This window comes from Spermophilus citellus (assembly GCF_964194105.1).
Source record: "Spermophilus citellus genome assembly, chromosome: 4".
Taxonomy (NCBI): Eukaryota; Metazoa; Chordata; class Mammalia; order Rodentia; family Sciuridae; genus Spermophilus; species Spermophilus citellus.
The window spans coordinates 127,373,275-127,390,686 of record NC_138185.1 but is presented as its reverse complement, the minus strand read 5'-3'; the positions used below and the strand labels follow the sequence as shown (position 1 = coordinate 127,390,686).

The 17,412-nt window shown below is 34.9% G+C and overlaps 1 protein-coding gene across 7 annotated transcripts in view; it reads right to left on the bottom strand.

The window, feature by feature from the left end:
- Positions 1 to 5,040: 5,040 nt before the first annotated feature.
- Positions 5,041 to 17,412, bottom strand: part of ATOSA (atos homolog A) — a 97,967-nt gene continuing 85,595 nt past the window's right edge. For 5 of the 7 annotated variants that reach the window (XM_081290014.1, XM_081290011.1, XM_081290012.1 and 2 more), the window contains exons 10-13: positions 16,543 to 16,701; positions 11,014 to 11,082; positions 8,444 to 8,643; positions 5,041 to 5,617 (exon numbers count right to left, since the gene is read on the bottom strand). In XM_081290014.1, coding sequence (XP_081146140.1) covers positions 5,464 to 5,617; positions 8,444 to 8,643; positions 11,014 to 11,082; positions 16,543 to 16,701 — 582 coding nt within the window. In that variant the 3' untranslated portion in view covers positions 5,041 to 5,463. Of the gene's footprint in view, positions 5,618 to 8,443; positions 8,644 to 10,918; positions 11,083 to 16,542; positions 16,702 to 17,412 lie in introns of those variants that run through there. The other 2 variants (XM_081290015.1, XR_014021456.1) reach the window with 2 other exon arrangements.

Genomic DNA, 17,412 nt, shown 5'->3' with positions numbered 1-17,412 from the left:
ATAGATTTTTAGCATTCTGTGAGGATGGCCTTAGGCCTGAGCCTAAGCAATTCCATTTTAAAAACTCCAGTTTGAAACCTTCAGTCTCAGCAGTCACACCTAATGGAGCCCTCCAGCATGATCCTCAGACAAGTCACTTCCCCTTACCCTGATAAACTGGGGGAAGCCTCTGGCAGGCTGTCCTTGCCTGATAAGGGGGAAAAGGGAGAAGATCAGGGTGGAGACCACCAGACCAGATGTTTCTGACCCCAGGGTAAATGATGTCATGGAGAAATCCAGTGGTAGCTGATCAGGATTGAAATGGGGATCAAAAACCCAAAATTTAGTATAAGAGAACTGATGAACAGGGATTCAGTCAGCCGAAATAAGGATGCACTTGATCTGAAGGGCCTGATGAGGACCTGGGACTGACATCTCAGCTTTTCTCATCTGCCTGATCCTTTGCATCTTCCTCACCGCTCTCAAACTCTACCACCTGTCTGGACATTTGTGAGTCGAAACTTCTCCCTAGGACCCTCTCCTCAAACAGTCATCCAGTTTGTTCCGGATCTGATCACCATGGCCTGAGTGACTGTGCATCTTGCTGGATGTAAAGCCTAAGGCTTGAAACTTTTGATCTGACACTTGAACTTAGAACGCAGAGGGAATGTCTGTCATGAGCCTGTCATGATTGTTTGCAGTGCTTAGAATTAATCTAGAATTGTTTGCTGTGAATTAATTAATCTAGAATTGTTTGCTGTGAATTGTCTATTGCAATGCCTAGCATTAAGGATTGTCATTTTCTTGATTAAGAACCTATAGAGTGAAATTGTATTAATTTGAGTGAATAAAGCATTGAAAAGGGATGAAGCAGGTGGACATTCATTATTTCTCCCCCTCAACTGCATACCTCGCAGTTTTGCTCCTCGTGATACATTCCCATCTACGAAAATCTCCAAAAACTTTTGCAGACTACTTGTTACCTATAGTTCCTTTTTGAAAGGAGTTATAACTCATTTTTAAAATCTTCAAAACTGCAAGTAAACCTGCAGTAAGTGGGATCTCTGTTATTTACTGTTGGTAGCAATATTAGTTGCTGCTGGAATCTCTACCTGCATATCACTCTCCTGAGATATAATCTAGTAATATAAATTTTTAATAGAAATACAGAATGTATGGTAGTATGGGCCTGAGACTGAAGAACTGTAGAAAAATAACCAGGGGAGAGAACACCAGAATAGGTGGAGAACAAATAGGGGCTGGGTGACTATACCTCACAGAGGAAAATTATGGGCAAAAAATGGCCCCAAGAAGAAGAAGGTACTCTCATACATTGTCAGTGGGACTGCAAATTGGTACAACCACTCTGGAAAGCAGTATGGAGATTCCTTAGAAAACTTGGAATGGAACCACCATTTGACCAAGCTATCCCACTCCTTGGCATATACCCAAAGAATGTATTTAAAATGAGCATACTATAGTGCAAAGCCACATCAATATCCTTAGCAGCTCAATTTACAATAGCTAAGCTAATAGGAACAAACCTAGGTGCCCTTCAACAAATTAGTGGATAAAGAAAATGTGCTACATACACATAGTAGAATATTACTCAGCCATAAAGAAGAATGAAATTATGACATTTGCCAGTAAATGGATGGAACTGGAGACTATCATGCTAAGTGAAGTAAGCCAAGCCCAGAAAACCAAAGGCCAATAGTTTTCTCAGATATGCAAATGCTGACTCACAATAGCTGGGAGGGTGGGGCTGGGGGGTGGGAAGTAGAGGTTCACTGGATTGGCACAAGTGGAAATGGGGGGATGGGAATGGGAAGACAGTAGAATGAATTGGACATAACTTTCCTGTATTCATATATGAATTCATACCAGTATAACTCCACATCATTTACAACCACAAGAATGGGAAGTTATACTCCATGTATGTGTATGTCAAAATTCATTCTACTGTCGTGTATGACTTAAAAAAAAAAAAGAGTTTTTTAAAAATGAGCCCAAGAAGTAAAGGGACAAAATGTCAACACATGCTTCCTTTCTACAAACTTACCAGGAAGAGCATAAGATATGCCCAGATGTTCATCCAATGATATGACTTGGATATTATTTGAGTGTATCCCCCAAGGCTTGAAGTGTTGAAATTTTTTTTAAATTTTTTTTTAAAGAGAGAGTGAGAGAGGGAGAGAGAGGAGAGAGAGAGAATTTTAATATTTATTTTTCAGTTATCGGCGGACACAACATCTTTGTTGGTATGTGGTGCTGAGGATCGAACCCCGGGCCGCACGCTTGCGAGGCGATCGCGCTACCGCTTGAGCCACATCCCCAGCCCCCGAAGTGTTGAAATTTAATGCCCTTGCCAGGTAGTATGAAGGCAGAAACTTAATCCAAATATGGTAGAGATGGGGTCTTTGAGAGGTGATTAAGATTGAAGTTATGAGGGTACAGCCCCCACGATTGAATCCCACCACGATTGAATCCCAGTGGCTTTATATGAGTGAGAACAGAAGAGAAATATACAAACACGCACACACACACACACACTCCCTGTGCTTGTTGTGTATACCAGGATTCTGCTAACAGAAGACTATCACCAGATGTAGCCCCTTGATCTTGCACCTTTAGTACTGTAAGCCAAAAATAAACTGTTCTTTGTAACTTACCCACACAATGGCATTGTGTTATTAGCAACAGAAAATAGACTAATGCAATCAAATTGTCTAAAAATGTTCAGAAAGGTTGGGAAAGTAGATAGAATTCAGGCAAGACTGCATGGTATTTTACCCCAAAAGATACCTGCACAAATAGTACTAATTTTGAGGTAAACATCACTGGAGAAATAAAGAAGCAATAATATGATCAAGATTGACTTTTTCTAAATATACAAGAAATCTACATATATTTATTGAAATATTTATTTTAAGAATTATAGCTGGGGATGGCAAATTCCTGCAATCCCAGCTACTTGGGAGGCTAAGATAGGAGACTTGTGTTTGAGGTCAGCCTGGGCAATGTACTAAAGCCTGTCTTTAAAAACAAAACAAACAAACACAGACTAGAACGATTATAAGAACTATATATTGCCTAGTAAAGAAAAAAGAAAGAAGAACTACAATGGCTAGCAAATGCACAAAACATGTTCAACATCTTTAGCAATTAGAGAAATGCAAACAAAATACTACACTGAGATTTTAGCATGAAGTATGCATACCTATGTTTACAGCAGCATAATTCACAATAGCCAAACTAGGGAACCAGCCTAGGTGTCCACTGATGGAAGAATGGATAAGGAAAATGTGGTATGTATACACAATGGAATTTTATTCATCCTTAAAGAAAAAAATCATGTCATTTGCAAGAAAATGGATGGAACTTGAGAGAGCATTACGTTAGGCAAAATAAGCCAAACTCAAAAAAATCAAGTGTCAGGCTGGGGCTGTAGCTCCGTGGTAAAGTGCCTGCCTAGTATGCATGAGGCACTGGGTTTCATCCTCAGCATCATATAAACCTAAATAAAGGTATTGTGTCTATCTACAACTAAAAAAAATATTTTTTAAAAAAGTCAAGTGTCATGTGTTTTATCTCATATATGGAAGCTAGAGAGGAAAAGGAAAAAGAAAACTATATGTGTGTGGGGGTGGGGGGGAGGTATCTTAAGAAAAGTAAAGGGATACCAGTAGAGAAAAGGGATCGGGGATGGGGGAAGGGGAAATATTGGGGAACAATATTGGCCAAATTTATATGTGAATGTACAGATATGTAACAACAAATCGCACTATTGTGTAAAATTATAATGCACCAATAAAAATGTGGAAAAAGAATGAGAACATAGAATTTGAGAACATTAATGACACTTTCACTCCATTTTTTCAATCACATGCACCTTGCTAGTAAGGTTAAGGAATTTCTGGAGCCAATTCCATCAGATACCATTAGAGCTTAGACTGCAATCAAGTCTTTGGCTCCTAGTCCCATGTTCTTCGTATATAGTCTGAAGATAAATACAACAAATCTTCATAAATTTGTACCACTGAAATTATTTAAGTTTTATGGAATATAAGTAGCCTTTCTTTTTTAACTGATATTTTAAAAGAAAATTATAAAAGGCTTCTTTTTGCTTTTTCCACAGTCCATAACTACATATTCATTACCTACTCAGATTTTCTGAAGTATTCTGTCTAGTACCTGAATCTCAAAGTAAACAAGTTTCCTCCCTACCAATTCCAGACTTCTTACCACATTCTAGACTTTCCTGGTCTTTTAGGTCTGACCTACTTGAGTCTGTATTTTATAATCTGCAGTCATAGATTTCTGTTGGCACTTCCAGTATTTTTGCCTTATTATCTAATCTGTTGTCACCCATTGTCCCTCCAAAAATATCTAGAAACACTTTGTTTTTTTCTAAGAGTGTGAGAAGATTTATGATGCACTCAGTCAAGTTTCTGTGCTTGGTGGTTTTCCAGTTGCCAATAGCCTTCTGTTATGACCCTAAACAAGGAAATGATAAATTGGGACAAGACTCAAGACATATTCCTCGCTTCTCTGAAAGGCAGATTTAGAGATAAGATGGAAATTGATGGCTAATTCACCCAATCACATAAATGTCTCATGTAAAAATAAAAGCCAAATACACGTTTTTTAGGGGTTTTTTTGCATATATTTACAATATAAATACTAAATTTGATTTCAAAGTACATATTAACAATTTGAAAAAATTATCTAGCCTGGGAGAGCAATTTAATGTAAAGCCTCTATAGTATACTGATTAAGGAAAAATAGAACCGTTTGGGGGATAAGGAATATGAATGGGCATGATGATCTGAACTTGCAAGGGGAATGGGAAGCAGCTTAATCCTCACTGCACTGCCAACACAGCATGTTACAGGACTACTAAGTGAGACAAGCAACCTGGATGGGGTATTGTAAAAACTCAACTTGAGAGATATAAAAAGTACACATGCTTGCATAGTGCATTAATCTTAAAGAAGCTCAACATTTCATTCTCATTTTCAATAGTTTAAATGAATAGCACTTAAAACACATCACACAAAATTAAAGACTTGTGCATATATTTCAGATTTCAACATTAATGTCAAAAATACATAGTATGATTTTACATAGGATTTGTGCTACTTTAGAACACTAGAGACAAACATCACTTGAGCATTAAGGAAAACATTAAATATTAAATAACTGAGAAATAAAATGTGTAAACACTAATCTAACTGGGGATTTTGCTATTGCAACATGTCCAATGAAGTGGTTTCAACAGTACAAAAAAGATTAGGACATGAGTGTTTCCAGTCTACTTGGAATATATAGATCTCATTTTCAGGAATTCTTTAATAAAAACTGGTCCAGGATAATAGGAAAGGATATACTCTCCTGATTGTTAATTTGGTACACACCATTCTAGGCTACTAATTACTTTCAAACTTGGATACCGAGCATATATTTAAAATATATCACTCCTTATCAACATCTTGGTGAAAATTGAGGGTTTGTTGGCGATTCAGTGTAAGATTTGAGTTCATATGCAGCACCGCTGTCAACCTCCATTGACTTTCTAGAGAACAGGAGCCGTACATCTCTATGGAGGTAGATCTTTCCAGATTTAGAACTCTGGAACCTAAACAAATAAATAAAAGATCAGTCATTTCAGGGAATGAGTCTTTAAAACAAATAAACTTGTATAATTAAAATTTGAAAGTAGGAAAAATTTATTTTGCTACTATACTACATTAACACTAACTCTTTCAAATAATAATTAAATGCCTCTATCCCCTGAACACTCTGTATTCCTTTTCTCTCTGACAATGCCCAAGGTGCTCATTCCTATGAGTCTGGGTTTCAAAAACAATCTTACTTTTCCTCCATGATTTCACAGCACATGAACCTTTCCCTCATTTACAGTGTTAAGTTTCAGTTTACATGAGCTAATTATAATGCTTTGGGCTTTTTAGTCTAGCATCTTCTAGCAACACAGACAAGTCATACACGTCAGCCTCCCATGATTTGGTACAGATCAAAATAGATTCCACACTTGAAAATACTCAAATTTTCAAAATAATCACAATTATAGGAGTTAAGGAAGAACTCCTATAATTAGTAATAGTCAGCTAAATAAACCTAACCATCATCAAAAGTCAACAAGTGACATGAAAATGGCTATTGAAACTGGATTTGAAACTGTTTCTACCCGCTGCTACTACTGTCTGTCCAATAGTAAAAAGGGCTGTAGAATTAAACTTACTCAGCAGACAGACCAATACACCCCGTAGTGCTAATTTTTCTTTGTTTCCCCTCATCCTAGAAGAAATACCCTCTGCAGATTTTAAACTGGTGGAAAGATCTGGTGCTCAGATGTGTATGTCAAAGCATATTTGTGACTGGCTCACACATTTCTTCTCTCTGAAGTCTTTCACCTTCCCTATCTGAAATAGAACACGGTAAGCTTTGGCAAGTATACCATTTTTTTTCCCAAGTAGATTTCTATATAGCATTTAAAGTATCTAGCCATTGTGTGGGGATTATAAAAGAATAGACAGTTGATTTTTATTCTGGCAAATGTTACTTACATGTGGATAAAGTTGTTAAACTTTGAGAGTGGGCTATACCAGCTTAATGGTAGAGTACTTGCCCAGCATACTTGAGGCCCTGAGTTTAATTCCTGTAGCACCATAAACAAAACAAAAACCCCTAAGAGGAATGGTGTCATATGGAAGTTCATTCAAAGTTAATCTTTTCTAGGTTGGGCTGGGAGATATTCTTACAGTCTGCTACTTTTTAACATTTATCTTTGTAAAAAAGTTTCCAAGTCTGTTTTTGGTAGATTTTTCATTCCCATAATGTATGTAACATTTCCTATGAGATTCATATCAGGCAGAATCAGGCTGGGTTTAAATACATTGTGCTGGTTCAAAGTGTCTTTTGGAGGCAGAACAACAGGCAGAGATGAGAGAACCAATTAAGCAGTGTTTTGAGGGGCAACAATTACTAGAATTTTCAAGCATGGTACTTAGTTGCATGTACAGCTCACTCCTTATTCACCCCAGGTCACCAATGCAAGGCCGATATATACATTGAAAGATAGTTAGTGTTCACTACCCGTTACAGAATAAAGAAGCCCTCTGCTTGAACCCAGGAAGAAAGGTGACTCATGATGAATAGAGCTCCTTATAGTAAGGAATAAGTGTATGATGAATGTCATGGACATGTCTGAAAGCTTTTAGGAACCAGAAAACTGTGAGAAACAGAATTATGGGGAACAGGCTACTGAGCCTTCTCTTAATCAACTGATTTTGTTCATGATCTTCAGAACTACATTAGGATTTCAGGGACACCCTTGGATGATGGCAACTTGAAACAGAAGGGGAAAAAAATGGGTTCTCACAACCTAGATTTATGAGTTGGGTAATAAAAGTTATAAGAAATTTCTTTTTCCTTTCTTTCTTTCCTTTTTTTTTTTTTTTTTTTTTTTTTTTTTGTATTTGGGGTTGAACTCGGACCCCAGCTTTTTTTCCTAAGACAGTCTTGCTAAGTTGCCCAGGCTAACCTCCAACTTGTGATTCTCCTGAGTTGTGCCCCACCAGGAAAATATATTTTTGATGGAATCATTAGAATATTCAACTCTATGACAGCAAAGATTTTGTCACTCCTGTTTCCCTAGCATCTAGAAGTATTCCTGGCACACAAACAGGTGTCAAACAAGTGAATGAGTGAATTAAGTATAAGAACTTCCCTAACTAATACAGTAGCTTCTAGCCACATGTGGCTATTGAGCACCTGCAATGTGGCTAATTTACAAACTGAGTTGTGCTTTGAGTGTAAAATATATTCTTGATTCTAAGGATTTAGTAAAACAAAGGAATGTAAAATATCTCAATTTTTATATCAATTATATATTCCAATGATAACATTTGGATATGTTAGATTAAATAAAATATATATTAATTTTACCTGTTTCTTACTATTTTTAATGTGGCTACTGAAAAATATAGAACTATATAAATAGCTAATATTATATTTCTGTAGAACAGCACTGGTTTAAAAAATGTGTTTCACTGCCTCACATATATTTCAATTTTTCTTGACAAAATATTTCACATTTGGGCTGGGGCTGTAGTTCAGTGGTAGAGCACTTGCCTGGCATGTGTGAGGCACTGGGTTCAATCCTCAGTACCACATAAAAATAAATACATAAATAAAAGGTATTGTGTCCACCTACAACTAAATTTTTTTTTTTAAATTTCACATTAAACAGCTATAAATGAAAAGATCCTAATTTCAACAAGTAATAACTGCAGTGCTGTATGCCATGTACTTTCTACATCTTGATAATCTTCAAGAGTTCCCATGCTAAGCAAAGTCTAAGGAATACAATTAAAAAAAAAAAAAGCTAAAAAAGTTTAGAAGTGTCTTAAAGTAACATTTTTATATAAATTTTAAACATTACCTCAAATGTATAAGGTAGCGTAATAACCGTTCTTCCGTATGTCGGATGTTCTCTTTATTAATACTTTTCTTCATGTCTTGTTTAACAGGTACAGAAAAAGTTCTTTGTCGTAGGAATGTCTGATGATTGGCTGGCATATCTCGCAAGTCATATATCACAACAAACATCTTCACCACAGTCTTATTAGGATTAAATAAGGTCTGAAGAAACAATATAAAAATTATTCTTTTAAAACAGTGATTTGTTGATATAATTCAGAATTATTATCCAATAATTAAATAGGCTTTTAAATAATAATTTAATCCCCATTGGATATAATTCAGTTTCAGGGACAAAAGTCATAAACTTTTGAAGTTTACAAAAAAGTAGTTAATGTTCTTTCAAAGGTTCAATTTAATTTTTTATTTCACAATAACATAAATTCCTGTAATAAAATTTTTAGTTACAAATTTCATATTAGTAATAAACATTATATAACTTATCCTTGTTCATATTTTCATATAGTTCCACTAATTTACGAAAAATATGCCCTTACTGGCTTAAAATATTATAATTCTTTTATTTCAAACTTAGCTTTTCTGTAGAGTATCAAAAGCAAAATTCACAAGGTGAAATTTTAATTTTTCTCACATTTTAATGGTGAGTAAATTGAATTTTTAAAATAAAACATACAAGTTCAATAAAACCAGAATTTTTTGATATCTTAGGTATCTATAGTTATTGTAAAATTAAAAAGAAATGCTCAAAGGGGAGACTTTTCTATTTGAAAATTTTTTCATATTTAGAAAATAAAGCTCATTATTATTAGATCCAAAACAGGCTAAATAATACTTTATGTATTCACACTTGGACTCATTTCAAAATCTGCAGAGACACGAGGCATTTTTTTTTTTTTTTTTTTGCCTTAATGGGATTGAACCCAGGGGCACTCTACCTCTGAGCTATATCCCCAGCCCTTTAAATTTAAAATTTTATTTTGAGACAGGATCTTGCTAAGTTGCCCAAGTTGGAGTCAAACTTGGAATCTTCCTGCCTTAGTCTCCTGAGTCACTGATTACAGGCATCAGTTACCGCCCCCAGCTAGGTTTTTTTTTTATCTTCAATATTATTATAGAAAACAATATGGATCCTTTGTGAAGACTGAAATTATTCAATTGGTACTTGACTATTAACAATTGAAAAGAATGTCATCTTTAAAAGTAATAGTTTTTAAACAAAACCCCAACTGCTGATCTGACTTTAACCAAATTACCAACACATCAATAGGTAACTTGGTGCCCATGCTTTCAGAAGCTCATCCGTGGCACTGGACATCACTCACTGAATCAAAATGAGAAATATATCAATATTATGATCCAGATTTTGCAATCTAGTGAGTCTTAAGATTAAGGCTAATACATTTAACAACCATAAAATCTAGCAAGCCAGGAATTCAAACCATGATTATACATTATTAAACCAAGTAAGGAATGAAAGACATCCAAATTTCATCTCTAAAATTAACTACTAATGTTAGCCATCTCCAAAATAAAAGGTAAATATGTTGCCTCTGGGTTAATGATTCATTGTTATGACAGCTGACAGCCAGATTTCCAGTGACCCACACTTTCTCAGAGGCAAGTGAACAGAAGATTATTACTCCTTTAGTTCAAGAAATCCATTTCACATAAAATGACCCTGTAATATGTAGTGATTCTTTCTTAGAAAACACATATAATGCAAAGTACTATGTTTCATTCCTGTGAGATATGAAATCAACAAACATACAGAGTCCTTGCAATTTTGGAACAATGGTGATAAGTAACAGTGACAGAACACTGAATACATTGAGGCCAAAGGTCATAAAAAGCTCTTTCGGTCTATACCAGATCTTGAGTGCAAGGAACCAGCCTCCATTAAACATATTACTCTGCAAACTCCATAAAAGACTTGAGGGTTTGAAGGAGTATCCTGGATCAGGCTTGGAGATCAAACTCAACTGCACACTGGCCTTGAAATCACATTATGCTTCTGAGAACCCTAGACCAGAATAATAAAAAAACTGTTCTGGGCTAGACGGTCTCTTCTGAGCCAAAACATGATAAACACCCAGACTAGAGAAATGATGCTTTCTCTGCCCTGACATTTGCAGACTTAACATTTATTTCCACTTGGAGTGTTCATTTTATTAGATTGATCAATGTTATAAGTCATTACAGAAGGGAAAATATGATTTTGTTTCCCAAGTTTTCCTGCCAAAACAATACAATATTTGGAGCCTCCTTTTAAATAGGTCAATCTCAATATGGCTTATCACATTAAATAGAAGGCAAAGGTAATGTTAAGTTCTAATTATTTGAAAATAGTTCTACTTAAGTTACGCATTCACCTTGATTAGCTTATTAATGCTTTCCTTTTGGGGAGGTCCCCAAATGGGTCATTCCTGGGGCAGAGCACGGAAACTCCAAACAAAGCTGCAGCCCCACTATTACTTACCAAAGTTGTTGCAGCAGCAGTAGCAGGAGAAAGGGCTAAGTTCTATATGTATGTGAGAGAATGATTATTGCAATTGTAGGCTATAAAACACATACCACTTGTATTGTTCCTGAAGGAGGTACTCGATAACCCCTTTTACCAAGGGACTCTAAAGTAATCACACCCTTGAAATAAAAGAAGACAAATTGAGTACAAACTCATGCATATTTATATAAAAGACTAAAATAAAAATAACATATCATGTAATTGTTAAATTTCAGAATTCTATTTCTATGAAGAAATACTCAAATTGAATTAGCAGTGATACATTCTAAGAGTAATAAAACAGTGATGTTTCCACTCCTAAACAATTTTCTGTTCTTCTGAGGCTGCTGCAATAAATAATATATAACATCAATGGCCACTGTGCTGAAAATTTCCACTGAAGTATAAGATTAAGATGTTTCCTAAACAAAATGGAAGGATTATTCCCATGTATAGCGAAGAGTGGTCATGAAGAAGCAAACAATTTATTGATTTTAGGGCATGTAAAAAGTAATGAGTGTAGAAGGATCTAAGCCTTGGCCCAAAAATGAAGAAATTATTCTTTATTCAGGGAATTAAGTTACATATCTGGATTTCTGACTACAGACAAGGTAAAAAAATAAAATTAATAAAAAGGAAGAAGAAGAAAAAGAGCATAAGAGCGTTTGGGAGTCTGTGGTTCCTGAATGATAATCTACAGGAGAAGAGATGTTCAAGGCAATAAGTAGAAAATGAAGGTTTAATCAGACACCTTCAAGACTTTTTTCTACACAAAAGCTATAAAACTCCATTTTCTAAGGATTAAACATTTCTTGTTTCCAAGAATTAAATGTCATGTTGTATCTTACTTAATTTGATCTTAAGGAATTGCTTTTATTAAGGAATCTAATAATTCAAATTGATTATAAATCAGAACACAATGGATTGAAGACCTAAGAGCTAAGATTTGAGTCAAGGATAAATACAGCTAAATTGGGTCATTTCATTAAAATAATCCAAAAGAAGGAGCTGGGGTTATAGCCTCGCACATGTGAGGTGCTGGGTTCCATCCTCAGCACCACAATAAATACATAAATTAATTAAATAATCCAAAAGAGGATATCAGGAGACCTCTAGGTTAATCTGGTACTCAAAGAATGGTCCTCAAAATATCATCATCAGTATCACTAGTGAACTTGTTAGAAACACAGAATGAGTTCTCAGATCTACCAAATCAAATCTGCATTTCAACAAAATTTCCCAGATAATACCTTATATGCATTACAATTTGAGAAGCACTGCTCTAGTATGTGGAATTGTTTTTCTAAGAAGCCCAAACAATGGGGGAAAATGCAAATTTAAGTAAGTTCAAATTGAATGTGTAAAAGCTTCTCAATAACCAGGGTAACCAAAGGACTATAGGTGGTGACTATGATTCTTAGGTAGCTTTAAGTAATGAATGCTGATTTGTTCATTTTAACTATTACTGAATAGTGGAGGTAGTTAAATAGAATTAATGCTCAACATTTCATCATTCTATCATTATATATTGTACATGCCAACCTTATATAAAAGTAAATATAAAACAGAAATGACCCATTAGGTGACAACTCTTGGGTTTGGAAGCTAGACTAGTGTTGGGAGATAAAAATGAGTGGGAAAAAGGAGAAGGGAGGACCAGATTCTGACATATAAATACCTTAACTCCAAGTACATATTAATATTGGGAAATGGGTACTGAAAAGACATACATGAGTCTTGACAAATCCAATTTATCACAGTCACTAAAGTACAAAAACAGAATATCATCAGACTGTATCATTAACCAAAAACAGCATTGATGCTTTAACAATTTCTCACTCTCTACATGTTTAGTGAGGTACTATGCATTCCACTTCTCATAAAAAATGCTATGACATATAATATCCCTCTTCTTTCTAGTTCAAGAAAGAAAAAGTAAAATATACCCAAAATAACAGCTCCTTTTTTCCTCTTTTATGGTACTTGAGTCTGAACCCTTGGGCACTTTATAACAGAGCTATATCCCCAGACCTTTTTTTTTTTTTTTTCCAATTTTAAGATAGGATCTTGCTAAATTGCTGAGGCTGTCCTCAAACTTCTGATTCTCCTGCCTCAGCCTTATGAGTTGCTAGACTACAGATGTGGGCCACTGCATATGAAAATAATAGTTACTTTTAACATTACATTGCTACATGGAATACATTAGTATTCTTCACCATTCTTCACTCCCCATAAACACATAAACAAAAACAGGTAAGGCAAAAACTACTAATATTCCTATGCTTATTTCTTTTAATATATATAATTCTGATAGTTTTTACAATAATAGTAAATAATCAATTATAAAGAAAGACCACATATTTTTGAAAAACTTTTAAGTTTAGGGCAACAGTATTTTTTCAGTACTGGGGATTGAACCCATGGATATTTTGCCACTGAGCTATATTGCCCAAGCATTTTTCTTTTTCTTTAATTTCAAGACAGGGTCTTGCTAAATTGCTGAGGCTGGCCTTGAACTTGTGATCCTTTTGCCTCTACTTCCAGAGTAGCTAGGTTACAGGCATGTTCCACCATGCTCAGCCAGGGGGACACTTTTGTAGTTCAGTTGTAAAGAGCCCGTGGGTTCAATTCCCCGTACAAAGAAAGGGGGGGGAAAAGAATAGTAAAGATAAGCTAACGCTAAATTTCAGTCAAAATCTTACACAAAACTTTCACAAATTATTGTGGAATAGAGAACATGCAAAAATAAGTGGAAAACTGAGAGAGGTGTGCTTTGATTTGGTCAGATTTGAAAGGAAATCATACATGTCTCTGTCAATATAATAATGCAAGTAATATTCTAAATTGCCAATGGCACACCTATATTAGATATTTCTGCCTAGTTTCACCATACAATAGATTCTAAACAGCTAAGTGTTGTCATGTAGCACTTGGAGATTATTTTTACCACTGACTCCCAATTAGAGAGAGAGATTATATGGCTTTGAGTTAATCTTTAAGGAATTCTTTAATGAAAAGCCCTATATCAGCTCTATACCACAAAAAATTTCTATGTTAACATTTTACCTTTATGAGTCATTTGTAAAATTTATGATGAGAGGTAACAAAGTTATTAGAATAATAAATAGGAGAATTGTGTCTCAGTTCTGATGATCTATGAGATGTGTTATCTTTTATTTTATTTTTTTTCCTTTTTTGACCCAGGGGCACTTTGCCATTGAGCTGCACCCTGAGACCATTTTATCTTTCATTCTGATACAAAATAAAGTTGCTAAATTGCCCAGGCAGGCATGGAAATTATGATCCTTGTGCCTCAGTCTCCTGAGTAGCTGGGATTACAGGCATGTACCACCATGCCCAGCTGATATATAAGACATAATCAGTCCTTTGAACTGACTAACCTACTAAAATATAAATAATATTCCCTGAAGAAAAACATTAATTTTATTAATTTACAGTAGGAAAGATTTGTGGTCTAAGGTTTGCAAGGGGCTCATTCTTAATAAGTAATGACCTAGGAAAAAAATACAGTAGATAGTTGATTAAAGATTATTATCAGAGAGAAGGAAGTCAGGGATTTGTAAAAGGATAACTTAATTCACTAACCTTATTTGTACCCTTCTTTATATCTATTAAAAATCTGCAATTATATGTATTTCTGCAATTAGATGTATTTCTGTACTTTCTGGAGACACAGTGACAAAAACCTTTTATCTACTACTAATCATTCATTTTTAATATATTAAACAAGGTCAAGGATTAATGCTATTTTGTTCTATTTTTTTTTTTTTTTTTTTTTTTTTTTGGTATCAGGATTGAATCCAAGGGTGCTTAACAACAGTACCACAGCCCCAGCCCTTCTTATTTTTTATTTTGAGACAGGGTCTCCCAAGTTGCTCGTGTCCTTGCAAATTTTGCTAAGGCTGACTTTGAACTTGTAATCTTCCTGCCTCAGTCTCCTGAACCTCTGGGGTTACAGGTAGCACCTGGCAATGCTATTTTGCTTTTTAAAGGTATAGTTCAAATTATCTCTTGCTTATGAATTTTGCTCAAAGATATTTACTTGAGCTGATTTTTAGTCATTTCAGCCTTTTATCTTGTTTCTAAGCCATCCTAATGGCCATCAGGAATTCTATTTACTAATGATCTTATCTTTCTAGTCTCTATCACTATATACAGAATATGTAAAATGATGAGATTTCTTGATGTCCTGGTAAAGCAAAATGGACATCTTTCGAGCTAAATTTTATATTGTAAGCATTCCAGTATGAGAAGCATTCATTATGATGCAAAACTTGCCTCAGTGGTACTTTCCATTTTATTTACTGTCCAAAATTAACAGCTATTTTCCCAGAATGATCATGGAAAAGTGTGTATATCTTTCTATGGTAAATAAATAATAGGTGGTACATATGTGATAATTTGGCAGGTCTGTGAAGAGGGGACAGTGTCTCTCCTTTTGATAACAACTAATATTGTAAATTCTAATGTGTTAAGACCTCCAAGAGTAAATATTATTGGGAAAAGAAAACAGAACTATGAGTTTTCTATTAAAGTATGAAACACTGATCAGATTCTTGACTAAAAGGTTCTACTTTCAGAATGAAGTAAACCTAAGCAACTTTTCTTGAACAGTGTCAATAATAAGTCAGCTATATAAAAAGTATAACTTTCTTTCCTCTCTGTGGTTTCTCAATTATGTATAAGTTACTTTTTATAGCTTTTATTAATAATAAAAACATTATTACCAGTGTTCTTGAAAACCTTTTAAAGGTGGGAGAGAGGAAGCAACTGGGCCAAATGGTAAGTTAGAAAGTTCAAGTGGCAATACCAGAGATGTACAGTTCCACATTTATAGTAATTTACATTTCTCAAAGTAAGACTTAACATGAAAACCCTTTTGACTCATTTGACTCCATATTTTATATCATCACTGTAAACTTTTTACAGATTTCCACTGTTAGCCACTTCTCCCTCTTTGTATTTTTAAAAAAAAGGACTAATACACACTCCAGGATTCAGAATCCTTTATGAAGTAGAAGTTTACCCACAACCCACTGGAATAAGAAGTAGGAAAGACAAAATCAGAGGATTGAAGGCTCAAGACTGTGCTCTAATTCTCCTTAGTTCTCATGTTCTCCACTAAGACATTAGCATAAGTGAGAAATGGCTAGTATTTCACAGAACCCTAGGATCAGAAAAGAATAACCAAAGACAAAGCAAATAGGGGAAAGGGAAGTGAAAGGGCCTCACAGAGGCCTTAGGTCACCAGATCTTTACCTAAACTCTACTGAGATAAAGACCACACAGGAAGGCAATCCTTTTGGAAATAGAATACAGAGTAAGCACTTGAGAATTTGTGTAGAATTAACAAGATGAAACTGTGGTGTCACTAATCAATAAATCACACAGAACAGACGTTTAGCACCATTCTCAAATGTAAAAGAGGTTATCTGCTTTCTGAGGTAGTTAGTATGAATTCAGCCTCTAATTTTTTCTTAGGAAATATTTTACACTTTAAAGTACTGCATTGAAACAATTAAAGGTATATGTTAAGTTTGTTGATAATGGCATAAAAAGACAATTTAAAATATACTTGCCATATAAGGAGAAGGAGCATTATCATCTGAAACACTGTAGAATGACACTTCAACTGGAAGAGTCAAATGTGTGGGGCAAAAAATACCACTTGCCCCTACCTCAGCAGTAAAGCCATCAACAATGCCAAGAGGGTCTAAACGATAGTTCAACACAGATTCCTGGAAGACAAAATAATTTGGTAAAAAAATTTGAAAGGTTAGCATGCTAATTCATTTTTTATTTAAAGAAATATATTACATTACCATTCATTCTAGCAGTAGAAAAGTGATTGCTATCCATGCCATGTTCTTTATCAGACTTGAAATGAGCCTCATCTCCCATCAATCTTCTACCATCCTATATAACTGGTTCTCCTCTCACTATTCCAACCAATGCTGAACTCCATTACTTATACCTAACTGTGTAATGTTATTTTTATATCTATAAGTAAAAAAATGTGCTCTATCAGAGAAGGTATTTATCTATTACATTGTTATAGTACTAAGAAGAGAGGAGTGCTTGGAAACTTAAAAGATAACATGACGTGTTTTATCAAAAGATGAAGCCAAGCACTTAGAATTTTAATTGAGAAATATTCTTCTTTTAAAAATAGTTTTTGTATTTTATTTTTTAATTTAAAGAACAGTAAGTGTGGGTCTGGGGATGTGGCTCAAGCGGTAGCACGCTCGCCTGGCATGCATGCGGCCCGGGTTCGATCCTCAGCACCACATACAAACAAAGATGTTGTGTCCGCCGAAAACTAAAAAATAAATATTAAAACACACTCTTTCTCTCTCTCTCTCTCTCTCTCTCTCTCTCACTCACTCTCTCTTTAAAAAAAAAAAAAAAGAACAGTAAGTGTGGGACTGGGGCTGTAGCTCAGTGGCAGA